The sequence below is a fragment of the Brachionichthys hirsutus genome, chromosome 9 (assembly GCF_040956055.1).
Source record: "Brachionichthys hirsutus isolate HB-005 chromosome 9, CSIRO-AGI_Bhir_v1, whole genome shotgun sequence".
NCBI lineage: Eukaryota > Metazoa > Chordata > Actinopteri > Lophiiformes > Brachionichthyidae > Brachionichthys > Brachionichthys hirsutus.
The window spans coordinates 12,588,044-12,616,003 of NC_090905.1; the positions used below are offsets into that span (position 1 = coordinate 12,588,044).

At 44.0% G+C, this 27,960-nt stretch overlaps 1 protein-coding gene across 1 annotated transcript; it reads right to left on the reverse strand.

Annotated features, from left to right (window-relative positions):
• Positions 1 to 1,234: 1,234 nt before the first annotated feature.
• On the reverse strand, positions 1,235 to 27,688 carry ryk (receptor like tyrosine kinase). Its single transcript, XM_068743641.1, has 16 exons — positions 27,472 to 27,688; positions 17,605 to 17,726; positions 17,411 to 17,510; positions 16,017 to 16,148; positions 15,198 to 15,260; positions 14,350 to 14,491; positions 13,553 to 13,653; positions 11,759 to 11,842; positions 9,987 to 10,112; positions 7,569 to 7,655; positions 6,816 to 6,885; positions 6,172 to 6,304; positions 4,560 to 4,669; positions 4,308 to 4,467; positions 2,987 to 3,123; positions 1,235 to 2,227 (listed from the first exon to the last, which is right to left on the reverse strand). The coding sequence occupies exons 1-16, from the start codon at positions 27,686 to 27,688 to the stop codon at positions 2,116 to 2,118; spliced, it is 1,896 nt and encodes a 631-aa protein (XP_068599742.1). The 3' UTR covers positions 1,235 to 2,115.
• Between the last annotated feature and the right edge of the window lie 272 nt (positions 27,689 to 27,960).

The window sequence follows — 27,960 nt, forward strand, 5'->3', positions numbered from 1 at the left end:
AGGTCGAGGACTTCAGGTACTTCTGGTCAACAGTGCAGAGTGATGGAGAGAATGTGGAAAGGAGGTGAAGAATCGTGTGCAGGCAGGCTGGAACGGGGGGAGGAAAGTATCAGGTGTGATCTGTGATGGGATGAAGGGAAAGGTCTACAAGACGGTGGTGAGGACAGCCATGATGGACGGCTTAGAGACAGTGTCTCTGAGGAGAAGACAGGAGGCGGAGCTAGAAGTGGAGGAGATGAAGATGCTGAGGTTCTCCTTGGGAGAGACCAGGTTGGATTAGACAGGGTGAAGTGGAGAACGTTGATTTGCTGTGGCGACCGCTCACGGGACAAGCCGAAAGTACAGTAGTAGTAGTATATAGTAGTAGTAGTCGTTATACTGTGAATCTGGAACATGTATTATGCATGTTGTATAATGTGATAAGGATTAAAAGCCAGCAATCTGTGGATTGATTACCCTCAAGGTGAATTATCAGGTCATGTGGTGCATGACTTGATCTTTGTATGGTCAATATTTACATTCGCGTTCCAGTACAATGAGTTGACGATTCAACCAATCAAATGTGAGCACGAGGGTCGTCCCTTTCAGCGAGGGCAATATAAATACACTGTAAAAACAGAGTGTCCCAAAGCTTTGAGGAAGCCATAATTAAAGTGGAGGAGTTGCTCCAACTGTGCACGGGGGCCAGTTATGGGCAGCAGGTTTACGTGGATGACTTCTGAATAAACCGACCCCCCCCCCCCCCACCCCCCCCCCCCCCCACCCCCCCTTCAGACCTGTCGCGGTTTTCTTTGGAAACTCGTGACACAGTCTCTTGCTGCAGGCCCAGTTACTCAACATGTCTGCTTGTGGTTGCGTTGCATTTGGGTTCAGCATGCTGCTGGTGAAGAAACCGTGGAACTGTGCAGAACTGAAAAAGGCCCGCCGGCAGTGACGGAGTGAAACCAGCACAGTTTAAAGGAGGCCTTCTTCAAAACGCTGCGAGTATAGAGTATATATATACACACACACCGGTATATATAAAAAATAAAATTACAGAAATGATTGCAATTGGTGCACTTTTCACCGAAACCTTTCAGTGCCTTGTTTTTCCATCCGTTTCACTAACCGTTGATTTTGAGAACCAGTGGAAACTCAAAATAGTGCCCAATTAAATCAATTACCTCATTTTGATGTGATTTTGATATACAAAAATAAAGCAGACAGCATTCTATATTTTAAAAAAACAATCCCGTTTAATTTGTGGATATGAACTGGGGAAGCAGTTTACAGCCTTGACTCAACATGCAGCATCGAAGATGTTAACGCTGTGAGAAAACAGTTCGACAAAACTGACGGGCAGTTTTGTGTTTTCACAGTGATTATTATTAGTGTTCTATTTACTTGGAAAAACAATCCTGTGACGGGCCGTGTTCTGACGCAGAACAATCAAGCGTACGAAGTGGAAATGATAATCCTGAAGACAGGCACGGATAGTAGGAAGAAAATGTACAAAAGAGGGAGGAGGCTTCAAATGAGACTTTCACTCACGCACCGAGCTTTGGTGCTCTTACACGATCTGCACATACATTTGATCGGTGTTGAAAAGAGGCCAGGAGCACAGTTTCTGTGTCGCCCAGGGGAAACCGTGTACCGTTCAAAAGACTTTAGAAATCATCCAATCATAAATCTGGTTTCCAAGCGCTCTGTCGTACCAAGCGGCAGCATCTTGGAGGCGAGTGTAAAAACGATGTCTACCTTGTACCCAAAACATTCTGCTGTAGAGTTACACTCATCCACAACACGTATACAAATAAAAAATGTAGAAAGTACGGTACGGTCTTTAAAACCAGGGCGTCAAATAAACACTGATGTGCTGTACAGATGAGGACGTCTTTTCAGGGAAGAACATCACAACAACCACTGCTAGATGCGTTTATAACGTACGCGACATCAAACACAATCCTTTTACTTCATTATGTTTAAAAAGGAAAGAAAGAACCGTACAAACAAAGCCTGCAGGCTTAAGTCCGATCTTTTTCCTGATAAGGCACCTTCACACGAATGTACTCCTTCAGAACAGCGTCCTCCAGCCTTACACGCCGCTGCTCCGAGACGAGTATAGAGAGCATGTTTTCACACGTAGGCACCCAACGCTGCGTGGAACTCCGTCAGACACTGAACCAGCTGCTGGAACTTGGGCCTCTCCTCGGGGTCCAGCGCCCAACAGCAAGCCATCACCGCAAAGCTGCAACACAGGGAAGTCGAATGAAACGTCAGCTTCACAATAATCCCGCGTGCTCCGTGACGAAGGCAGGATTCAGGGGGACAAAGGAAGACGGTGATGCCATAAATACAGTTCACATTAAATATGGACTATTTATTACAACAAAGACAAGGCAGTCGGTGCTCATGCAGCCATAGAATACAGTTTACTGCAAATGGGTTGTTGAGGAGATAACGCTGATGTTGAAACGGATGCGTTCTTCTTGCAGGGTGTCCGTCGGTTCTCAGCCATCCAGGACATGGTAAATCACGAAGAGCAAAAAAAAAACAAAGGCCAGTTGATTTGTTTTTTGCTCGTCGTGATTCTTTCCGGATGCTTCACGTTAGCCAAGTCTGGTAGCCGCTTAACATTTCACTTTGGTTCAGCTTCCACGTCACATGTCGGTGGTTTCAATGTCAAGTCATCCTTCCGAACACATGTTTTACCTACACACATATCCATGTCTTGATCTAGAATTTTATATATTTAATATTCAAATCAACTCTGTAAGGCCCCTTCATCTGATTGTGACTACAGCAAGCCCTTTTTTTTCAGTCTGGATTAATTCCTTGGAATCTTTCTCAACCACTAGAATCAAAGAAATAGAATATTTTTGATGAGAATATGTCAGAGGACAGAATGATGCCACCAAACTACTCCTTTTGTGAAATGAAATTACTGATCAATCAGAAACAGGAAATGTAGCGCCTGTATTTGTGTCTGCTCTGTCAATCAACCTACAGCTCATCTGGGCAGTTGATTGGTTGTGCTATTCTGTACCCATCCTTCAGGTAGGCAGACATCTCAAAAGGGTCGATGTCGACGTAGGGTGTCTGACCCAGAGTCATCAGTTCCCACAGCGTCACTCCAAAGGCCCACTGTGAAAACACAAGTGAATATCATCGACACCAGAAACACAATCTGTTGCCTTTAATGTGGCGCTAACCCAACAGGAAGGCGAGTGTTGTTAACGTGCATTCGAACGCAAGATGTTTCACAGCAACAAGGAAGGAAATAATGCAGAGAACATTATAATGAGTATACATAGTTACAGTAAGTTCTCATTTAGGGACAGAAGGAAGCCAGGACCCACTGCTCTGACCTCACAGGAGGGCACCGGAGCTCTTCCCTGTTTGTGCTACTCTTATTACTGACCCACATCAAAGGCCACTGTTGTGCTTGCTGCAGGTGTGACCGTGCTCTCGTTATTTTACGGAACGCTGGAAGTCAGGCTAATCCTTATCGAAATAAAGGTGGGCAGCTCATACTCGTAAACCGAAGCCCCTCGGGGGAGGCTTAGCAATTCTTAAGAACACTTTTTCCAGACTTTTGGAAATTGTTTGTCCTAATTTAGTTCTGCTTCCTTTAACTTGTTTTCTACTGTAAGTTCATATCTCACTTGTACAATTTCTACTTTCGTTTATCTGGTAATTTCTCTTATTTTTATGTCATCATAAAGCATGCATTAACTAGTCTTTGATTTCATAACGCCTCCGAATAAGTGAATGGAGTGAGGACATGGGCAGTGATCCATTGCGGTTATGCTACAATCATCCCTTTCCCGCATTAGAACCCACATTGCTTAACAATCTGGTTCTCCTTCCCTGCATGTTTATTCAGCACGCATAGCATGAGGGTGTGAACCATCGATGTGTGTGATGCTGTGTTGATGCACGGCTTCAGCTGCATCTCTCATCGATAGACCCATGAGGATATTAACTTGAAGAGTGAGTAATGGGGGGGGGGGATTACCAGAAAGCGGCACAACCAGAAGAGGAAGGTGGGGTCAGGCATACCTGACTGGTGTGTTACTGGCTGCTTCATAGGATATGTCGAGCATCCTGATGCACCCTCTCCGATCTCCCAAGACAGGAAGGAGTCAGCGCCACATTGCACCTCCCTTCCCTCCCTTAGCCAGGCATTTGAGAACATCTGCCCAAAAGCTGGAGCCATTTCCTGTATCTTCTCCTCTGTATTGTATTCACTGACCCCCCCCCCCCCCCCAGCTAATCATTATGACATAGGTAAAGCAAATGATGGAGCTTGATACTACAGTTCTTACCACATCACTTGCACTGGAGAAGTCGTTGTTCAGCAAGCTCTCCAGGGCCATCCATCGCACCGGCCGGTTCTCATTGTCCCCCAGACAGTGGTAATCCATGGGAAATAAGTCTCGGGCAAGGGCGTTGTCCGTGATCTTAACTTGCATGTTGTCATCAATGCTGTCAGAGAGGGAGCAAATGTTTATCACTCAAACCCACAGACAATAAATAATAACACAATAATATTTTTGAGCCGGGTCTCGGAGACTCACACGCAGTTCCTGGCAGCAAGGTCTTTGTGTATGACCTCCCTGCGAGACAGGTAGCTCATTCCACATGCAATCTGGATAGCCATGTAAACTAAATCTTGCTGAGAGATGGCCTGAAAGGAAACGAGGGAGAAGGACACAGACAATGTGCTGTTGAAAAGCAGAGACAGGAAAAGCACAACCAGGGTGGGACTGTGGACAGGGGACATTACTTTGAAGGTTTGACACCGATCTGTGTCAAAATGGTTTTATTTCCTTCAACTATAATACTATGGGTCAAAAGGTGGGAATTCTAAACCATTTCAGTCTTTAAATGCAACTGCAAAGCTAATCAAACAATACTTGTTCAAAGAAACAATCTGTGCTCTGCTTCGCCGAGGAAACATTCCTCTGATTTTCTAGTTTCTTACGTAATTTGTTCAAGTGTGAAGAATGCTGGAAAGCAACCAAAGCCTTTATAAAATACGGTTACACAACGTGCGACGCCAGCGGGGATCTTGGCTCTTCGTGGAGTTAAGACAACTACCTGATGGATTGCCATGACTCCGGTATGAATATTTTTTTTGCAAAGACAAGAATCCTACAGATGTTGTCGACACCCTGACTTCTCTTCTTATGTCACTATGTGGTTTTCCCATTTGTGGTTTCGAGTTAAATGTGATAGCGTTTTGCTTCCACATTCATCTTCCTCTGAGGGTGAAGTATGTCCTAAAGTCACGTACTTTGTGTTCAGTGTTTTAAAGCATAAGTTCAGGTGCCAAACTATTTTTTGGTTTTGTTTTTTGCCAACATGTACCATCAAGATGGCGAGCATGGCAACCATCGACTCACCAGGTCAGGATTGCTCAGTGGGCGACATCCCCTCTGTGCAAAAACGGAATCTGAACTCATTTATTTAGCTCAGTCTGATAGCATCCATGCTGCAGGATAACAATTGGTTGTGGGCGGAAAAATGACAACAGGAGATAAGGTCATCCCTTTGGGGTTCTTCCCCCTCGAAACCAGATGTTTACTTGCAGAATGAAAGCTCATGTTCCTGAGTGTTTTATCCCCATATCTGATTTAAAGTTCAATGTTTAACAGCACGACTTAATGACTGTCTTTGTTTCCTGAAACTGCTAAACCACATAATGAGAGCAAAAGGTGCTGAGACTTTATAAAAGAAGTTTGATTCATTCAAACGGGTGGCAAGTTTCAGCGTGTGCTTGCCGAGTGCGCGCTACATCTGTGATCTGTATTTTGCAGCTGATTGATCGGTTGCATCACTGGTGTGACATCGCCAAACCCATCAAACCCTCGCTTACGGGGTTAGCCCTGACAAAAGCCTGATTGTCTTTACATGGTGGGTAAAAACGTGCCTCGAGCTCTGGCTTTATGCCTATATCAACAGTCATTCTAACAACAGTGTAAACCGTAGCGCCCGGAGGGCGTTGATTTCAGCAAACACACAAAAGCTCACTTCACGTTTGACGCATGAGGATTTATCTTAACATACGTTAATAAATCTCTACATCTAATACCAGACATGACATGCATTGAGGCAATTATCTTAATGGTTTAATAAGAAACCATGTTTCTACCTCCAACCAGCGTGTGTGCTGCGCTGACCCCTCACCTGTGGGTTGTTAGCCTCAGCTAGCTTGCACTGCCGCAGGAACAGCTTGAGATTTCCCCAAGCCATAAAAGGCAAAAGCACCATGGGCTTCTCTCCATCTTCAGTACACACATTACTTATGGGCAACAGATTTCTAAGAGGGGGGGGGGGGGGGGGGAAACATTGAGTAAAACAGCATATAAACCGTCAACATAAACACAGAAATGTAGGGAGGAAAAAGATTTGTCAGAAAAATCAGTCATTTTATTGACCTCAAAATGCTGAAAGAGGAAGGAGTGGGCCGACATGACGACAAACTGTCAACGGAAGTCGAAACCTCTGAAATGCATTTCTGCTAAACTAGTAACAAGAATAATAATCCAGGCTGTGACCCCCCCCTCATTAGCAAAACATGCTTTTGTTCTGATAGAAGGCAGTGGTGGATTACGCCAGAATTGATTCTACCTGAAATGATTTCAACGTTTTGATTCATTTTTGGGTGGTTTAAAAATGGACTAGCATTCCATCAGGTAGACGTCGGCCTGGGCGGGGCCGTGTGTATTTTGGGTTTCTAATCTTTAATTTCACAGGATTAATCAACTTTCTTTTATCAAAATGGAAAAATTAAACCATCAACAAAATGCATTGCGTCGGCCTGCACTCACCTATGATGAAGACCACGAAGCTTGCAACTTTCAGTCAGCATCATGGTCACCTGCACCTCAGACGCATGATCTGAACAATTTGATGAGACAGCAAAACTCATAAGAAGGAGCCGCCTGGTCAAACTAAAGCGCGAGGGTCTAATCGCTACTGAATCCTGTTTCACTGGTTCATTTTATTGGTGTCTCTGCACAGGCTTCTACGCCAGCAGCTTTGCAGTTATTTTCTTTGCAGTATTAAAACATCAGAGCGAATCTGAGGTCAAGTCAATCAGTGCGTGCATTTCTGCCATTGTCCGGTCGTTATGGAAAACTGCAACGTTCCCTTCACAAACGCCAGGAGAAGAGGAAGTAAAGACTTGAACAACATCAAGACTTGCATGATTATATTGTTCACTGGGGGGGTATCCACCTCTCCCTGAGTAAACATGGAGGAATGGAGAGGTCAAAAGGCAACTGGCAGAGAGACGCACGCTGCCAACAAAGGACCTGGCGGCGCTCTTACTAGCATGCAAGCCCTGCAGCCCGTTTACCGTGTTGGAACCATGTGCAGCCCGCTGCTACCGCCGTGACGTCTCTGACATTATGGTTCATTCTACGGGCATTCACTGAGCTCTGCTGCGTTCGCTATCGCAACCAACCTGCAGCCAGTTGAACATTTGTGTAAAATGAAACCGTTCAGACACACTTGGCTTCGGAATATTGTCATTTCTTTGAGGATAGACGGTGCTTTATGCTCAAGGATGGAGCACAAACCTTTGACAGTCTTCACAAAGACCCGTTTTTCCTTACTGGGATCCTTTTCATCGAGCAGCACGCCATGGAAGATGCGGCCAAACGTGCCTGTAAAAGACAAACCAATGGCTTTAGTTGAGGAAAAAGATGCAAACGCCTGGCTGAGCTGTGGAGATGAGTTCATGAGATTCGGCTGCTTTGGCTCCTGTTGCAACGACCATAGCCAAAACAAGAGATTCACTTGAAGTCAGGGGAACTTTCATCACTGAGAACGAGTCAGAAATGTGATTGATGTGGAACGGCAAGTGAACACGTTCATCCTCTCCTTTGTGTAAAATGCCCCCCCCCCCCCCCCAATCGCTTGAGGGCTGGGATAGAAAGCTACTTGAGAAGATAATCCATCAACATAAACGTAAGAGAAAAGCTGCGCCCCGGGGCCAACTAGGCCTTGTGTTTCAACAGGAAAGGAGACTAAGAGTAACAACAGGGTTAGTGTGTAGCCGTCTCCTTCACTCTACGACGTCAACCTGTCTGGACCTGCCGACTCCAAAGAACAGCGGTCTGAGACGCGGCCTTGGACGTCACGTCTTTAATGCTTGTTGCTCCATTTGATACAAATGGATTTTTTTGCCATTTTGTTTCCAGAAATGACGAGAGTCTGTCCTGCTTGCACGGGCAAGCTTCCCACATACATCAAGCGCAGTCTGGAAGTCAGAATAGAACAGATACCAGTCCCAGTATAGACCAGTCCTGGACTTTAACGTGCCAGTGGAACATTTGGTTGATATAGTTTCTGTAATTATAACCTTAAAACTAATTTGCATGACCTCATATCAAGATAGCAGATTTGACTCAACAGCAAAATAGAAATGAAATTATTGGGCTGCAGATAATAGAAACGGCCCCTTAATGAAAGACTGTTTTCTTGAAGAACTATAAAACTAATGATCCCAATGTGATCCCAGATTCTTGGGGGGGGGGGGGGGGTTATCCTCTCAAGAATTCACAATGAGGGTAAAACGTATGGGACTGTTGCCTTCAGCTGGAATGACATCACGGTCACTACGGTAGTTAGAATTCCAAAATAGAAGCCCCACACCTTTCTATTCCCTTGTAGAAATCCTCGGTAACTATGAGGTCATCACAAAGGCGAACTAAACCCCATGTGGGCAAATAACCAGAGGAAAGTACAGCCTCGTTTTGGTTCCACGGCAATACTGAATCCTGTTCAAAAGCCTGGCGTCTGAAGTGGGAAATACCAATAAACTAAACTGAAGCTCCAAAGTTGTATGATATAAAGATTTAAGATAACATATCGGCTCCATGTCGAACGTCTCAGCAAGCTCAGCTTTTTGTTCCAAAAGTTCCAGTGACGATGATCAGATGAGGCATGTTCAAACATGGGGGGGGACACATCCACGTCTCCTTTTCATAGCCCAGACACAAACATACATAATTAAAGTCCTGAAAACACAGACTTGTGTTTCTGTACGCCAGGATCCAGATACCACATGTCAGATTTATTGACTCGAACATTACGCAGCAACTTAGAAATGTCCCTTGCAATTGTTTTCCAAATTATTAACTTGACATCTTCACATCTGTTAAGAGATACCCGACTATTATTTAGGCCTATAAGTAAACATCATCATTAAAGTGAGACTATAAGTACTACACACACACACACACCGTATGGAGACTATGAAAGAGGAGACAGGTTTGGAGGGAAATGCAACATTGGTCATAGAAGCTTATCAATAGAAATATTAACATTTTAATTCCCTGGTTGGACAGTTTTGTATTTAAAAATAGCTGCACAGAAGGAGGGTAGAATAAATTAAAGTATATATAAAAAAATTAGCACCACGAACGCTCCAGCACTTAGTTTTATGTTCTTCCTACTTTATCGCTCACATTTTATTGACCTCTTTACTCTTCACATTATACTCTCAGAGGATCCAACCCTTTCACAAATCGTCTTCGTCAGTTACAATGTCTTCTCTATTATACAGATCATATATTATGTGTAATGTGTTTGGGCATATCAAGGAGAAAATAATCAGAAAAGAATGAAAAGAATATGGATTACCTGTCACTGACTAACTCGCTCTTGACAGTCTTTGATGACTGAATAAGGCATAGCTCCTCAGGGTGGAGTGCACAAATGTTTGGATTAGCAGTGCAGATGGCTGTGTGTCTCTTGGTATTTTGTGAGAGCCTGTTCCTTACTTTAAAGTTTTTGTACGAGGTGCAGAAGGAATAGGAAGCTCATCACCTCATGTAATGTCTGTGTATGGTTTGTTTAGAATAACTGTAACACTTGAAACACTGTCTTGGGATAGAAATGATAACCATCCCTCATGACGGTCTGAACCTGTGAGAAGACATTCACAAGTCATTTCAGCGCATCTTTCTGAGACAGGAGGAGGAAACAAGTACCTTCATGCAAGACATCTCTTAGTGTGACCCTCTCCCTCGAGATGGCAATGTCTTTCACTTTCGCTTTGGCCTCCATGAGAGTAACACTCCTCAGGTCGTTCTTCTCAATGCGGAGAGATGGGTAACCTGAGGGTGGGAAAACCCACAAGCAAATTACATACGAGCCAGATACATGGAACACGTTCACGGAGACTGACAGAGAAAACTACCTCAAGGGACTTGAGCTTTGCATCACGTTACCTCCAAGACAAGATCCCTCTAAAACTCCAATGTCAGTTCTAAGAATTTCAGCCATTACAAGAAAAACAGTGACCAAAACAAGTAGTCGAACCCCCGCATGTTGCATCGAAGCGCGTGAATTCCAGTATTACAGCACTTCCACTGCAGAACATCCATGTGCATACATGTCGGCGGTTGAATTCTTTGAGTCGAGGCCGAGTTTGGACACAAAAGCACTTCCTTGTAGAATCTGCACATGGATGAATACATCGTGTACAGACAACCTCCTTCTATCAACACACCCCATGTGTACACAACATGTAGGTGATGACAGAGAACACATTCTCACCACCCGACAAGCCAGAATAAACTGTGCAGCTGCTTAGAATGACTGGAGATAAACCAGTGGCTGAAACGAGAAGTTAGAATTCTCCCTACCCTTCAGATACAGTTCATGACAGTACTATGTTTAATAGTGTTTACACAGTTGTGCGTACTCTGACCCAACTGAGTTCAGTGAGGTAGACAGTGATATAAGGCTTCAATGGAAGCTGTAACAGAACTAGATCAATGCTGCCCCCTAGAGGTCAATGCAATAGAACAACTATTTATTTTTTCCACTCCGTTTCACTTTCACTATCAATAAACTGCAGCGCCACTTCATTTCACAGCTTTCCACGTGACACTTAAAATACTCAAAACCGGTTTAAAATGAGCTAATTATATGAGCAGGATGATTCTTCTTCTGGCTTGTCCCGTCAGGGGCAGCCGATCAACTTTCTGGTCGATTGCATTCTGGAAGCGTTTGATGCAGGATGCCATTCCTGCTGCAACCCTCTGCATGTATCCGCTGCGGCTGCATCACTGGCCAGGAGGATTAAACTCCATATTTAACACCGGTGGATTGTCAATGGCTAAATTACTGAGCCAGTAAGTCAATGTGTGATTTTTTTAAGTTCAATAATTTGAGTTAAAACAAAACAAAATATTTGTCTACAAAATCTATTTGTTCAATCAGTTTCAGTTTGACAATAGTTCCTGTAGTTTAAATTGAGATATTTTTGTGTTCTTACAGATTCCAACCCAATCGTAAACTTGAAGCACTTGATAATCAGCAGACGTACCCTCCATCCACTGTAAACACAGCAAGAATAACACTTAAGACCTACAAGCATAAATACAGAGGAAACACCAGGAAACCCAAAAATTCTACAAATTAGACCACGGACCTGTTATTACGTCCAAAGGGTCTCCATCGGATCACATATTCTATTACAGAAAATATGAAGCCCATGACCAAAATAGTCACAGTAACAATTTAAGATCAAGGAATGATTCTTTTTAATTTCCTTTTTTTCTAAATTGCCTGCATGTCTTCAGACAAAGTGTGAACTACGTGTGAACTACGTGTGAACTAACTGGGATAGCCCGTCTTTGGTGTCGCCTTCAGGCCGAATCTACCCAGACGATGGTCCCTTTACACTCTGGGTGAGATCTATTTCTGTGCTTGGCGTTTAACACTTGGATCAACCATGCCAATTTCCAGAACTTACTTTTGGTTTCATGAGAGGGGGCACCAGGATTTTGGAAGGAAGAAGCAGCAAGCTGGAGTATGGGTGCAGAACCGGGGTGATTGTCTGATGACAAGAAGAAAGGGGTGGGGAGTGGAGGATGGGAGACAGTGAGAAAGAAGTGATTCAGGGATACAAGTCATTCAAATTACAAGATCCGAATGATCATAGGAATGGATAGATAGATTTTGTATTCATCAAATCCCAGTTGATTAAAAAAACACATGCATTCAACAAAGTATGCTCGCAGGTTGGGTAAGCGTGTCGTTGGTAGAGTGGAGCATCTTAGCATTCCATAACGGAGCAGGTCGAATGAAATGCGCAAGCAGTGATGTGGGTTTTATCCACAAGGGGGCGATGGAGGGCCAAACATAGAGGCAAACATAGCGGGTGTACTTTTTTGAAATGGACGCAGAGTTCAAGCATTGCACTAAATAACTAACAGTTTAATTAACATTTTTGGGTAAATTTGCTCTCCAAAGTCTCCTTTTAAAACATGTTATGTAAAAGAAAACATTTCAAAGGGTCAGGGACAAGAACGCTCCAACGGCAGACGGGCTGATCTCTCTGTCGTTTTATGTTGCTGAACACCGAATACTTGTGTCGATAATCTGGAGGAGCAATTTGAAATATCTCAATAGCAGATTTACACATCAGATTATCATGATCATGCAAGCAAGGGGACAGATCCTTCGTTAATGTCGTCACCCTGAAGAGGAAAGGCTGATCATAGACTACACTGTACTCGTCAGGGTCGAAGCACAACATAAAACCAAGGCAGCACAAATCACTGCAAAGTAAACATCATTTCTGAGAATCGCTACAGTATCACAAATCACAATATTTCAACATTTTATTTTTGCTGCCCTCATTAGTGCATTATTGCTTTATTTCATTATTCTGCTTATAAGTAAAAACTATTTGATGGTGTTTTTATTTTTGGTGTGATAGAATACAAAATTGAAATTTCATTCATTTTCAAATTACAAAAATCAAGGTAGCAAGTTAATGATGGAGATTTATTGCATTGGTTGCAGGGAGGATAGTTATTTCAAAGTTTCTAGCCTTGTTTTCAACCCAAAGCTAAACAGCTTTGGGTTGAAAACAAGAGTTACTGATCATCAACTCATGCTGACAAAGTGAAAGACAGAAAGTTAAAGGGACTAGATAAGAAAAGGGACTAGAAAAATGCTAACAGTTTAATAAAAAGGACAACAAACATGTCTCTGCCGTAAAGCCACATTAGTTCCTCCTTAATGCAGCACAGACCGACCCAAGATGGCCGCCGAGAGAGCAAAGGCTGTACGAAACGACCGCCTCACACAACACTTAGATCCACTTCACACCGGTACAGATCAAAAGTCAGAAGTGAGTTGGTTGTAAATAGTTCCGTTTATTGTCCAGACTTAAGACACGACTTTGTAACTGGATTGGTGTGTTGTTCGCCATATTAAAGATATCAATTTAGAGCATCTAGTTTCTGCCAGGCCCAATATAAAAACACCGCTCAGAGAGTGAAAGGGCAAAAATACGCGACCATCACAATCTCATGACCATGTAAAGTTACTCAAGTCATTCTTTGCTTATGGCATTTGGAGGATTATGATAACCTTGTGGAAACCAGCGTGAAAAGGGAGGAAAAAGAATAAATCGGACTTCTGAATCGGACCGAATGCATGTGAACGCTCCCAAATATAAAATGCTTCAGGTGTTTTAATAAATAGAGCATGAACTACAGCCCAGTCTTTGAGTCTTTGAGTAAGTTCAATCTCTTACTGGTGACGGGGGCCACGTTGTTTGGAGTGTCGGCCCTCAGGTACTGAGTGGTCTGGGTGGATGGCTGAGACAGGCCCTGCGAGCTTCCACTGTCACTCACACTGAAAGACACAGAGCGGATCGTGAAGCTACTGAAACATGCGAAGGCATTCCTCAAAGATCAAAGGAAATCAAAATGATAATGCTCAATCAGGTTACAGCAAGCATCAAAGGCTGTATCGTAACTTCAGCATTTAAAATTCAAACTATGTACACAATAAACTAAATAATTAGTAGTTGCTGTTGTTGGTTCAGCTTGAAACAATAAACTGAGCGTGACGCAGCAGTGTGAGTTTGACCAGAGTCAAACGTTGACAGGCTGATAAAACCTAATTCAGTGAAAGTATGAGAGTAGACAGACTTTCATTAAATTACAAAACAGTGCTTTTACAATACACAAGATGTATTTAAATCAACAGCAAGGGGCCGATGAGCCGATCTCTTTCCACATCAGCATCTGATAACCCGCCTCGCCGCCTGCAGCCATCTGGAGAGGAGATTACAGGAAGCAAGCAGGAAAGCTACAGAGCGGGTTTCAACTTGATTTAGTCCTCTCTGTGGAGACGACCTATTTCTGTTGGTCTTTGAACAGCATTCTGCAGAAAATACTAACAGAACTTTCAGAAGTGACAGATGTCGCTCTAAAGCACTGTGGGCGAGTTTCAGTGGCTTCAACAGACACAAGTGCATTTCTCTTCAGCGATAAATTAGAACGTCTTTTGTCTCTTCACAGCAAGGACAGATGAAACGAAACAAACCTGTCCTCCATCTCCACTCGCTTCATGCTGTGCAGGTGCAGGATGGCCAGGATGATTGCCACCAGGAAGATGACAATGCAGCACACACTCACACTTATGTAGAACACCTGGGTGGATGTGGTGGGGGTGGCCACGCCATCTACTGGTGAAAACAAGCCTCACGTTAACATGAAACACTCACGAAACAGAGCAGAAGAGAAACTCAAAGGAAATGGCAATCATTGTGCATAAACTACCAGTCTTTTTCCAGAAAGCTTCTACGGAGGCCGAATCACAAAGACGTGGAGGAGAAAGGACGCGGACGTAAGCACACGGGGGCTCCGGAATAGAGGGAGCCGTGTACAAAGCCTCTCTAAAGGTCTCTGGGGGGCTCCTACTGGAGCAGAAAAGACACATCCCACTAATGGAGCTCTAATACTGGGGTGGTGGGCTCACTTGAACTGAGTACCACCCGCTGGAAGAGGGTGACCACTGCACACGAGAGAGAATGAATCTTCTCTTCAGGCTTCCAAGTCATCCTCCTGGTTATGGAAAGACTGATACGCAGAGTCCTCAGTGCCAACCCAACCCAGCCTTATCTGGCCGACGCCAACTCTGATACACGGAGCTGCTCACACAAGGACAACCGTCATCATTCCTGGCTCTTTGTCTTGTCGTTTGAGTTAGCGCTATCTGTCGCTGGCTGCATTTGGGCCGCATGCCTAAAAACATCACAGCCCTGTCCTCCCTTTCCACCTCAAGTTCACGCAGATCTACGTTTCAGTGCCAGTACTCTACCTACGCCGTCGTCATAGAGGTGGAATGGACAGACGAGTGCAGCAGAATCTAGTAGAGGGAAAAGTACTTACAGTCAGGCCGTGGAAGAGTGTTGTTGTTGAGGGGAATGGGAATCTTGGGGTCAGCATCTATTCCTGTTTACAGAGGAAGGAGGAAATTAAATCTTCCAACGACAGACTTACTTGAAAGCGCTATATTCAAGATAAAAGCATTTTTAATGCATTTAATGAAAGCTTCCAAAAGACCAGGAAGCAAAAAGCCATTACGTCATCCCCACTATTCCAAAGGCAAAAGCAGAAACCAACATCGTAGTTGAAGATGTTTTCGTGCGACACCTTGAATGCAGCTTTTAGACGCAAGCAGACAGAATGTTCAATGTAATTTAAAGATACGTGACAGTAACGGGTTAACGTTCAAAGAGAACGTGCAACAGGAAAAAAGGAAACACAAGCGGCTGGAAAAAGAATCTCTCCCGTTCCCAAACTAGCAACGAGGATGTTATTGTTGTTAAGGCAGTAAGATAAATGGTTTAAGTTTTTTCTCTGCAATCAGACGACAAGAGCACAGAATGCAAAACAGAACGACCCGAATAACTCCGGTCTGTCAATAGTTCTGAATGAATCGGCCTGCATACACATCACTGTTTTCCATCCAACACAACACTACAGGTACGATCCAAGACCAATTATTATGGTTAGAGTCCACAATGAGCGTCGCTCACGATATCTAAGCAAGTGATAGACGGACTCCAAGGAGTCAACCCAACAGACCCATTTTTACTTGGCAAAGCAGGAAAGGGAACCGATGTGCTCCACTGAAAGCCACGACTGATCCCACATCCACCCGGGTTTCTGCAGCTATGACCATTGCTGGATTATAAATGTGCTTACTTTTGTAGCACATTTTCCTCCTCTTGAAGTTGAGCACTGTGTAGTTGTTGGCGTGGATTGTCAGATTGAGCTGCACTGTTAAAACCGCTTCTCCATCAACCTTGCCAGAACAGAAGAGGTCCACTCTGAACACTGTGGACACAACACACACACACACATTTAGAGACGCGCTCTCCTGCCATATCTTGTTCTCACCTGCATCTGTGTGTCTGACCCCCCAACGGTCTGGAGCATTTTAGCCGTATTTTAGTGAAAGACATCCAGAAGTATTTCAGTCTGATACTACTGCTCAGTGACAATCTTTGCAAAGACATCTTGTTTTGATTTCTACTTCAATTATTCCTTGACTTTAATTTCACATCAAATGTTTCTGATCACTGAAAAATAAGATGCATGTCTGGTCTGATGATTCGTGCTGAAGGAATAGATGCAGACACAGCACGTAGTTTGATTTTTATTTATGTACAGAGAACCACGCCTGCTTCAAACCAGCAAGTCAGGCTCGTCACCAGTTTAGCTCGACACTGGGTTGAGGTCATTTGGGCCACTAAATGTCGGCTTTACCAGATGAAGGCGTGAGACTGAGTACCAGCTACCCTGAGGGAAACCCGAGAGTGAACCAGGAAGTCCGTTTTCCTTTTGCCTCCGTTCCAGTCAGATTGATCAGGTTCCACCAGAGTTTCTTCTGGTGTAACATGTTCACTATTTCTGTGGTCCTCCTGCAGACACTCAGACTTCACCTCCACAATGGCGTGGGTGAGGGGCATGTGCTGTGGATCCCACCTCAGCCGGTTGCAGCACGGGAAACTAAGCCGTTGCATTTACCTCCCAATGAACAGAATATTGCAATTTAGAAAAAATAAGTTGACAACATTTTGCCAATAAAAATCAAGAGATGTTATTTTTAAACAGTTTACCGGTAGTCTCCCCTCTTTTCTGTCTACAGTGTTAAGCTGCTTTTGTCACAATTAGCATTTAATGACATTGGTGACATCTTGTCATCTTTATCGTCTTATTTTTTTGAAAAATACTTTGTCAAATGTTTTTTTTTTTTGTCCAGCAGGCAAACAAGCGAAACAGAACAAGCTCCACAGCATATATTATGATTTCTCTGCTTTGGCCAGTCTCCAAGCAACCCACAGTAAATGAGAGTTTCTGGTCATCAATGTCCATAAAACGGTCCTTCTCATATATCTTTTGAACTCAAAAGATAAAACACAATAATAAGCCAGCAGTTCTGATGATATATTATGCCGACTGGCTGCCGGCTCCAGCCTCATATTCATATACAGTTGCATCAATCTTCTCATGTAACTTTTATCATATCTGGTTTGCACAGATGTTAAAGAATATAAAGCATGTAGGAACCCAACAAGGACGGATGTCTGACAAACCAGAGGGAAGGTGGGGCACCTCCCCCTGACTGGAGATGTTGCTCCGGGGCTGGTTCATGGCAACAGGGTTCTCCATGTGGAAGCCAAGCCGGTAATCAACCTATAAAACAAAGAATGGTAAAAAGAGGCCACGTGTCGCTTTGCCTTTTAAGCGCACACTTGAGTAAATAATGATCATTCCTGGTGGAACCTGCCTTTGTCTTGGAATGCCATGTGAAATGAAGACTGTTGGTCTCGCTGGGGACAGGCAGGGTGAAGGACAGGGCATAGTGGTTCACCACATTGTCCCGCACGTAGTAGAGCTCTGCATCCAGGCCTGCGTGAAGACAGACAGGGGACACAAGTCGTATCTCATGACAAAACGCTGACATCACTTTCATTGAATACATTGAAAATCACGGAAACGAAAAAACTCCTGGATACAAAAGACAACACATTTTGCAATTTAGAGGCCGATGTAGACACACTCAGAGAAAGCCTGAGGAAAATAACAGCTTTTCAAACTGCCACCTTGGATTAGAAAGGTCTGGAGAGATGGATTAACCACATCTGGTAGTACTCGAGACCTTTGAGTGCCCAAGTGAAAAACTTCAAAACTTTCAAGTGAGACAACGTCCAAACTATGACTGCAATTTTCTAGTCAGGAAACACAATTGGGCAGAGGAAGGGGTTGGAATGTGAACTTGAACGTCACATGGCTGGATGAGTTGGCTCGTTCTGTGGAGTGGAGTGTTTCTCTCTCCTCCTGCAGCAACAAAAGCCATGCGATTCTAATGTGTGCTGGTGAAATCCCCTGCCCCGGCCCGGGGCAGCACCGTCAGCCCTTGAATGCATCTGTCTGGCAGAGTGGGTTCCCTGCATCACTCTCTCAGGATCTAGTTTAAAGAGGGGGCAAGAATGTGCCCAGACTCCCCCAATACCCTTGGGCACACTCAGAGGTTTGAACACTCATAGTCGCTAGCGAATCATTACATCATCCAACGGTAACCAAGGTAACCCTGGCTCTGCATCCAGGCCTACTATAGGCTTTCCAATAGTGAGGAACTTCCGCTTGAACATGGTGAAAACTCGTGAAGACATCACCTGTGTGAGTTCGTACCGTATGTCTTCAATCTTTGGAAAAACGTCAACAGATTTGGATGTGGCTTTGTGTAGAGGTGTTTAACCCTTTAATGGCTTCTCACACCAGCATTAGTCTGTGTGAGTTCTTCGTCAACATGTGGCCAAACCACATCAATAGCAACAAAACTATGCAATCCGTCGGCTCAGTTCTGTCCTTCCCCCAGCACCCCAGGTCTACAAACTAGAAACGCACTCAGAGAGCGCAGACCTCCGCCGAGCAGCTTATCTTAGTAAAAGTGAATCAGAGTCGCTGTGTATTTTTAAGAGATCTTTGAATTCATAAATGGTGGTTTCAATGTTACAAATATTATATTTTTTCCTAACATCATTCTGGATCCAATCCGGATGAAATTCGGTGGTGGAAGCTGCAATGTCAATGAAAATCTTAAAGTGATCCAGAATCCAGGATCTCCTCGGGATCGGCACTAAAATACAATCATCTGTTCCTTGTAACAACCCCAACATACCCTTAAAATTCCATCCAGATCCGTCCAGAGCTTTGAGTCATCTTGCTGACGGATGGACGGACAGACAAACGCGGGCGCTTACATAACCTCTGCCTCGGCTTGGCGGAGGTAAATAGGAACATGAAGGAAAGGCAACAGGAGCCTGTCAGTGTACACAGGCCGAACACAGGGAATAAGTAGTTCCTGTTACCGAGGAAGCTGAACCACGCACAGCAGTTCCTCCACATACACACACATCACTATCTGGAAAGGGGAAAACAGCACAACCGCAGAGCGTGCTTGTAAATACAATGCTTGGTAGTGCTTTGTCACAACATACAGCGTGCTTCAGCACATCATCATGTGCAGATGCAAACATTCAACTACATATTATGATTTAAATGAGTATTTTTTGTGTATTTTTAGCTCGGCGTCACAAACAGCGCTATGAGCATCATGGCAGCTAATTTTTGTCAGAGCAGTTTATTTCTACTCCAACAAAAACGCCCGAGCAGAAGCTCCATTTTAATCATCATCAACTCATAAAAATAAATACATGTTCAATTCATTAAAATAAATGTTTATTTAGACATGTTTTGAGCGAGTGCCCTTAATCTGAAAGGAAACAACACATTGCACACAGAGCACATTTTTATCGTGTAATTTATTATATCAACAATAATCAATCACGATTGATCAGTCCTGTGCCTGATGTTAAACTGCCCGCAGGCTGGAGGCCTCCCTTTGGAGTCTGACGGGTCTGGTCGTCCTACACACCTGTACCGTGCTTCTCAGCCGCGATGGTTTGGTAAACAACAGAATATCTTGCCACGGGACAAAACCCAGCACCATGTGGCCTTGTCATCGCTGGTGCAGTGTCATATATTGACACGAAGATGGCAAATACAGGAAAGAGGCATCTTGAGGGGAGGGACGAGCCACAAAATGCAGTAATTACAACAGATAAGCAAATTCCGTATGTGAACAATGCATCCAAGAGACAATCCGCCAATACACGGGGACTGGAATGCATGCACAACATGTGTCGTGTTGTCTGCGCACTAAAGGAAGGGTGACAAAGAACTACACAACTTTATGTCGCGGAATAGAAATGAAATGGTATTTGCATTTGCCATCATAAACGGACATGCTGGTGAAGGCATAAAAGCAACTCCAACCGATGATGGATTGCTGAATGCGTCGACCCAAAGACATAAACGTGTGTCTACGAGCAGGCAACACATCAGAAGACAAGAAAACCCGAAATGTGTCTGACGGTAAAAGTCGAAGTAGAAAGCGTGAACTCAAATGGTGTCATGCGTTAAGAATTCTGTAGCAGATTTAAAGCATGGGTACAACGTTCCAAATGAAGAGCAGTCCTCAGAACACATGGCAACACTTACGGCTGAAGCACAGCAAGCTGCTAAGAGGTACATTAGAGTAACCAAAGTAAAATTAGACTGATAAAAAGGTGCACATCTGTGAACGCTGCTGAAAAGATATCCAGTCACAGAAACGTTTGACACAAGGCTAGACAGCCGAAGAAGAGATTCAGCATCGCCTGGATATGAAACAGTAGACAGTAAATGCAGCTTAAACTGCAGACCTAACCTCATTGAGTGGGAGGTTGGATTCTGTATTTTAAAAGTTTACTAGCGATGCCAAACGGGGAGCCATCGCTGAAAAAGTAATGAAAAAACTACCGGTAAATCATTTTCTCATCTTCATGGGTTTGACCAGGGTTCAATACATTACACCTTTGGGATTAGGCCATCCCAGAATAAGCCAGTCCTCTGCTGATGGCCACTGAACAGCTCCAGTGGAGTGGAATTTCCGTACTTTGCTGCAGGGATTCCACCCTTCCACGTGATTTTAATGGCCGAGACATAGAAATGACAACGCTTTCACATAGCATCCCGTGTTTGACGTATAAAAGGCTCTACATGCGCTGAAAATGGTCATCATTTTAAATAAAGTAAACAATAAAATTCAATATGTTACATTGACAAATAAACCTTGTTTTGTTTTAAGACTCTGAGTTTTAGAGTTTATCACTGTTCTCTTGTTACCTGTGAGTGACACTGCAGATTTTGCAGCAGGTGGCAATGGCCAGGCGATAAGGTGCAGGACCGGTCTCTAACAAAGACCCTCTTGTGTGTCCAGGAAGACACCGAACCGCACAGAGCCTTCATCCCCGAGTGCTCCGGAGATAAATGCTCCCTTCAGCCTCTCGCTGAGAAGATATACCGACAAAATTAGACAGTGGTGGAGAAAATGGGAGCCAGCATGAAATTCTGTCAACTGGAACCCAAACAAATCCACAGGTATGAATGGGGCAGGATTCAGGAAAGGGGTTACCACATGTGAAGGATGCCAAGATCTAAAATATCAAACAGAAAAGAGCAGCTCTGAACTGAGGACATAAGGAGAAGCCTAAAATATCTAGTGATTAGAGCCGCTGTGTCGTCTATCGTCTGACAAAACAAGGATTGCATATTATTACCGCTTCCATCTTCAGTGAGCAGGGGTAATTATTACTGAAGCAGGTAACAGGGGATCTGTGGCCTCTTACTTTTGGTGTGCACGACTGCCAGATATCACATCACGGGATTACCAACACGTGATCTTCAACAAAAATGAAATGTTCCTGGAATAACATCCAAGCAATGCAAATACTCAGTGTATTTGTCCATTAGTATTACTTAATCCAACACTCTCCCAATACAGAAGACCTAAAACAGCTGTGCCCTGACATCCTGCTGTTCAGTGTTTTCACTGTCCGTGTTCACTCAGATATCAATAAGCTTTACGCCTGATCAGCTGCTGATGAGGAACACATTTTAAAGCTCCATCGACTGCAATGTTAACGAAGATTCCAAAGTGATCCAGAATCCGGGATCTCTTCTGGATCATCACCAAACTTTTATCATCCGTTCCTGATAACACCCATAACATTTCCTGAAAATGTCATCAAGATCCGTGACTGAATGAAAAGGCAAGAGGAATAAAAACGTAGAATAAGGTTGACATGACGTAACGCGTGAACAATCCAACCAAGCATCCCGACCAAAGTCACTGAAAGCTTTTATAGCTGGTTGCAGAACTGGTCGCTCTGAAGTACCTTTCAGCTGGAAGAGAAACACGCATCAAGCCACGATCTCTGTGGTTTGCTTTTAGCATCAAAGAACTCATACATCAGCCTCCCCCTCTTACTCTCTGAAGTGCCCCGAGGGCAGACGAGGATGAAGGCAGGGCAAGGAGACCGAGCGAGAGCGAGAGCGTCTGCTGCTCTCGTCCTTTATCGACACCCCGTCGATGGTTGTTTGCAGCTCGGAGGGGCTCCTCAGTTCACTCGGTAAATATCAAATGGTTTACTGAAAGAAAATCATTACCGGTAGCCGTTTCACCACCTTATTCATCTATTTTTACACGAGAACCTTCGTGAGTAGAGCGGCAGTTTGGAAGCAGTTTGTGTGCAAGGTCACATATTATTGTATCCTTCAGTCTATAAAAGGTCTGCTTCATATTCTCCATGGCATGCAACAGCATCAACGGCAATGAGCAAAAAGATTTGAGATTTGCTGTCTATACAAGGAGAAAGAACCCCCATTTCAACAGAAAGGGCAACAATTCATAAAGCGTGGAACCTCCTGGAAAGCAACGACTCGTTTGTTTCGTCAGAGCAAACGGCGCAGGGGCTTCCCTATTCAAGCAGACGGGCATGAAGGAAGTGAATGCTGCCGCCAATCACTCCTCGCTGTTCGCAGGCTCCTCTTCTCAAAGCCCCTGCTGCCCTTCAGCTCTGTGGAGGGGGGGGGTGGACACACGCTTGTCCCGTTCTAGAATGAATTGCTGTACACGGTCATTTGTCTAAACGCGTTTAAAACACGTCAACGACATCACTTGTTTCTTTACAACCATGAGCTACGTTTGTGTTTAAGTACAACTAGATTAGCGAACCTTTGGACCACACATCCATCTCATTCATATTTCAACCACACCTTTATGCGCTTCAAAAGTCATCATTATAAAATATTCACACCTTCAGAGTCCGGTTTGATCTGGTATTCATGACATGAGACCTGATTTCAAAAACTGGACTGCGTGTTGTTGTTATTTTTTGTAAACAGGAAACGGTTATCTTCAGCTTTCATGATGCCGTTACATTACGCGGTTAGGAGGACTGATATTTGGTGGAAGGCAGCAGGCGTGTCTGCTTGATTATGACAAAGCTCCTTAACTGTTCCCTTGTTATCTACAAGCAGCAAACATCGCTGACAGCATGTGGAAATGAAACGGGGAAGATTCTGAATCACGTTTCTTGCGTGAAACGATACATCAGTTCACTAACGATACTGACATTTTAACTGTGCTCCAGGAAATACCATCTTGTCTCAATAGGAAATAAATTAGCAGCTCTGAGATAAAGTGACTTCATCAGCATTAAAGCACTGATACACACATTCAACACAGCCGGAAACTCACTCAACTCCGGAGACCGTTTCAAATTTAGAAATTGACATCTGTTGCATCCGACCAGGGAATAGATTTAGCCAGTTTTTGGCCATCATCTCCAGCACATCCGGCTGTAGACTGACAGTAGCTAGAGACAAACTGCTACATGATGCACCGTACAGTTTCAGGGTGAGTAAGGACCTCATCGAGTCTTGTGTAGCGCTGCCCCTGAATCACCTACGCTGCCCCACACCTCCCTAAGATATTAGCATCCGGACCCTGGCGTCTATGTGCACACTTGGGTCAGCAAAAACTGTGCTGTTGTGACTGGACCAGATTCGACACATAACAGAATCTTTAGAAATACCATCAACATCCAGTTGTATTTGGCTTCGATGCAGTACTATTTTTTACAACAGAACAGGTAATTATTCCTCGACAGGTCAAAAAGGAACAGTTTTGTTAAAATACATTTAAATATGGTTTATTTGGAGGCCACATAAAGTGCTTCACAACAAACTAGGATTTCAATGTATGAGTATTCAGAAACACCTCAAAATACCACAGTATTTCACTATTAATACTTTATAGTTCATAAACAACTGAAACAGATTTGTTTGTTAATTAACATTGTTAAACCAAAATAAAAATGAAACCCTAAACCACCTTATTGTTGCTTTTTCAGATATCCAATCGAGTGATTGATCGCCACTCATTTCTACACACTGACAAACTTAGAGGGGGAAGGAAACGCAACAACCTGGAGAAAACCCACGCAGACGTGCGGAGAACACACAAACTCCACACAGATAGGATACGATCCCAGAATCTTCTAGCTGTGAGGCGACAGCGCTAACCACTGAGCCACCCACAAATATAAGAAGACTAAAATGTAGAAATAATTAGTGGCGTAAAATGAGCATTGCAAGAGTTCACTTCAACCTCAAAATGAAGATGCAGCGCCCAGTTCACCATAAAAATGGATAATAGACGGGTCGGGGGTTGTGAGGGTGGGGTGGTGAGAGTTGTCCACTTATCGGAGGCCCAGTCCCAAAACCGACATGCTGATGTGTCCTTAACTCCAACCCGCCCCTCGGGGCTGCCACTGCTCCTCAGGGATGGGTCCAATGCAGAGAAGAATTTCCTGTACAGTGATCACCAAGACCAGGAACACAGGAAGCACGCAAGCGCCAGGAAAACAGACTCACTCAGTGCTTACTTTCCACAAAGTAAAATTCCTCAGAGAAATGTGTTAGGGATCAAAGTGACCGGGCTCAAAAGGGTTATTATTACAACAGACAGCAAACAGATGCAGACGTTCACCTCATGCTTCTTCTGAATCGTAACATGGATGGTGAGAAAGCTAGAAAAAAAGGGGGGGGAATCAAAGTTATTGAATCCTTTAAAACCAGAGGGCCAGGCCCGTTATGAATGCAGTCTCTGGCCCGGTGTCTATGGGGCGGTGTGATACAGCGCGTTGCTCTACTATCTCACTATCATTATGTCTGAATGTTAAACATTTAATAACAGCACTGGTCTTTCTGCCCAATGCTCAGAACACACGCATCTATTTTCATAATTAATCATTTAATATTCTCAGCAGAAACGACGCATTTTCCTTGTGACTGATTTAAACTAGATTTAAATCCACATTTTATTGGCATCACATCCAAAAACAAGTGTGATTTATTCAGCGTCTGAAGCGAAACAGAGTCCTGGAACATGCAATGATTCTCACCATGATGCAAATGCAAGCTGTGGGTCCTGAGACACTGATGTTGAGGCTGAGGGTGCATGTGGACATGATAACTCACTAGTAGCTAGTCATACGTAAAAATAATCAGAGATGCTTCCTGCAATCCATCCACAGACACATTTACCGTGTGCAAAGCCCCGTTTTAATCCAGACATGATGTTTTCCTGTTCCGTACCAACCCCGTGAGGGTCTGGTCATTTGTTAAAGTGAACAAAAAGAAATATTTAATGGACCGTCCATCTGTTTAAAAACCAGAGAGACCATAGCTACACTTGATTACTTGGTGATGTCACCCTTCTGCTCTCATAATAATGTCTCTGTGCTTTACTGGGAAACAAAATTTTATGACTTTACTGTGAACATTTGAGATGAAACGGCATTAAGCTGCAAGAAACTTCAAAAAAGGCCCGAATGGAGCTGAGAATTTTAACGGTTGAGGAACGCTGCAGGGATCGAGCAGAAATCTGATATATTAGGCTTTGTCTCCACCGAGCAGCATTTAGGTCACCAAAATCAGAAGATAAAACAGCCTAATCACCTCTGAAGAATGTTTAGCCTTAGTATAGATATCAGCATTTTTACTCTCAAATATAAATATGAAATATTTGTATCATTCATTTTTAATTAAGTTGAAAAGCCAAAAACATTTCATTATTAGTCAGAAATGATCGTGCACTCAACTACAATCACGGAAATGATACAAGCCCATCAATGAATGTCTTAATAAAGAAATGTATTAGACAAATCTGAACACGTCTAAATATACATTGAGAATGTGATCTTATCAATATCCTTGGATAGCACGCCTGCAGCTCCCCAACTCTGGAAACCAGCAACAGTAGAAGACGAGTCTTAGTAGATGAAATGCCTTTAGGCGTGTACATGCATATGCTAGCAGCAGGCACAACATTATATTTGAATTCACAATGATTCTGAGCTTTTCATTGCCGTTACGACACGGCCTGTTCTGGCCCAGATTCTTGAAAAGCAACTTTGGATGTCCACACGAGTGTGGCGAAAGACTCCCAGCAGCCTACGACCAATGTGATGCTCTCAACAAAACGATTTCCTCCAGGTGCTGCTGCACCACGGACGTTTCTGCCCACATGTACAGGAGTTTCGACTTGTCACACATCGCTGTGACACATTAAGACACGTCTCCATACGACCGGTGGAAGTTTCAAGCAAACCACAAGAGATACATTCATCTGGCAACCAGAGATTAATTCTAGCCTGATAAACAATGAGGGGAACCAAAAGCCTACAGTCTGACTGGTTAGCCGACACAGAGCATGAAAGCAGCTGAAATGAGTGATCCTGCACATCAAAATCATCTGGTTTAAGTATTCACACGATGGGAAACATCACAAAAGCTACTGTGAATGTATTCAATGAGGTGGAGTTAAACAAACACACCTGATGGCAGCAATGAATAACTCTCCAATACACAGGAGGTCCAACACGCGTTTCTCCCACAATAACGGATAAAACTAATTTTTGATCAGTCCTGCTGAATGGCATTTTAATGCAAAATACATTGATACCACATCAGGATGATAATCCAGCAGTGGATTAGACTGAAGTTGAGAAGCCGCAACATCAGATTTCCTTCCTTCCACAGGTATTAGCACTCTGAACCTTCATTAGACCGTTAAATGGCTGGTTTCACTCTGCAGCCGCCTCAGTAAACCCCATAATACCATTTTAGGACCAAATCACAGACTGGCTCAGCACACAGGACAAAAGCTCCCTGCAGCCCATTTTACTTGTACTACCAGCAGTAATATCCCAGTCTGGTAAGTGCATATATACTGTACATGTATGGCTAAGTCTCCCCCGTTTCCATGACTCCTGGTGACACAGGCCAAGGTCTTAACACAGCACAGCTGTGGTGATGCTTCAAGCCCCGACCTCGCTTTCTTACTTGCGCATTGCATTTGCACTAATCGGCACTGAAAATCCATCCTCTGTGCATCTAAATCAACATATCCACAATCCTGCAGCTCATTCAAGTCGCTTCCTGACCAGTTAGCGGCTAGTTGTGATGACATTTTAATATAAATCACATTACGGTCACAAAATAACCGTAATATTAAATCAGGTTATTTTCTCCGGATCAGTTTGAAGAGACAAAGTAACCTTACATAATAAAAGACATAAAAAGACAGCAGTTCTAGATGGAAGCCTATGGAGGTGAGGACACGACCAACACACACACACGCACACACTCACACGCACACACACTCACACGCACGACGGGCTAAAGTTCGAAGACATCTTACCTAAAAGCTTCTTCACTTCCTCCACACTCATGTATATGTTGACACTCGGGTGGTTGTTGTTGTTGTTGTTGACGCCTGCGGGGCTGCCCGGGTTGGCGAGGCAGCCGGCCCCCTCCAGCAGCAGGAGGAAGAAGAAGCCCCCCAGCCTCCACAGCACCGAGTGCGGCCAATCTCGGGACTCGGGCGGGCTGCCAGAGCCGTGAATCACCCTCAACATAGCGGCGCTCGTCTGGCTCGCAGTCCGGTCTCGGTGTTTCCAAGTGGCCGATTTCTTTCTCATCCGTATCTGAAGTTAATCCCGAGAGGCAACATTACTAGCTACGTTCCGCCGCGGCGCCACTTTCAGCCGCAAATCTCTTTCCACTCGGCTGGATGTTTTTTTTTTTGTTTTTTTTTGTCTCTTCTTGCTAGCTGACAGGCTAAGTTAGCCGGAGCAGGCTAACTTTCGTTGCGTTGCTCAAACCGTCCTCGGCCGCTGAATGTTTTTAA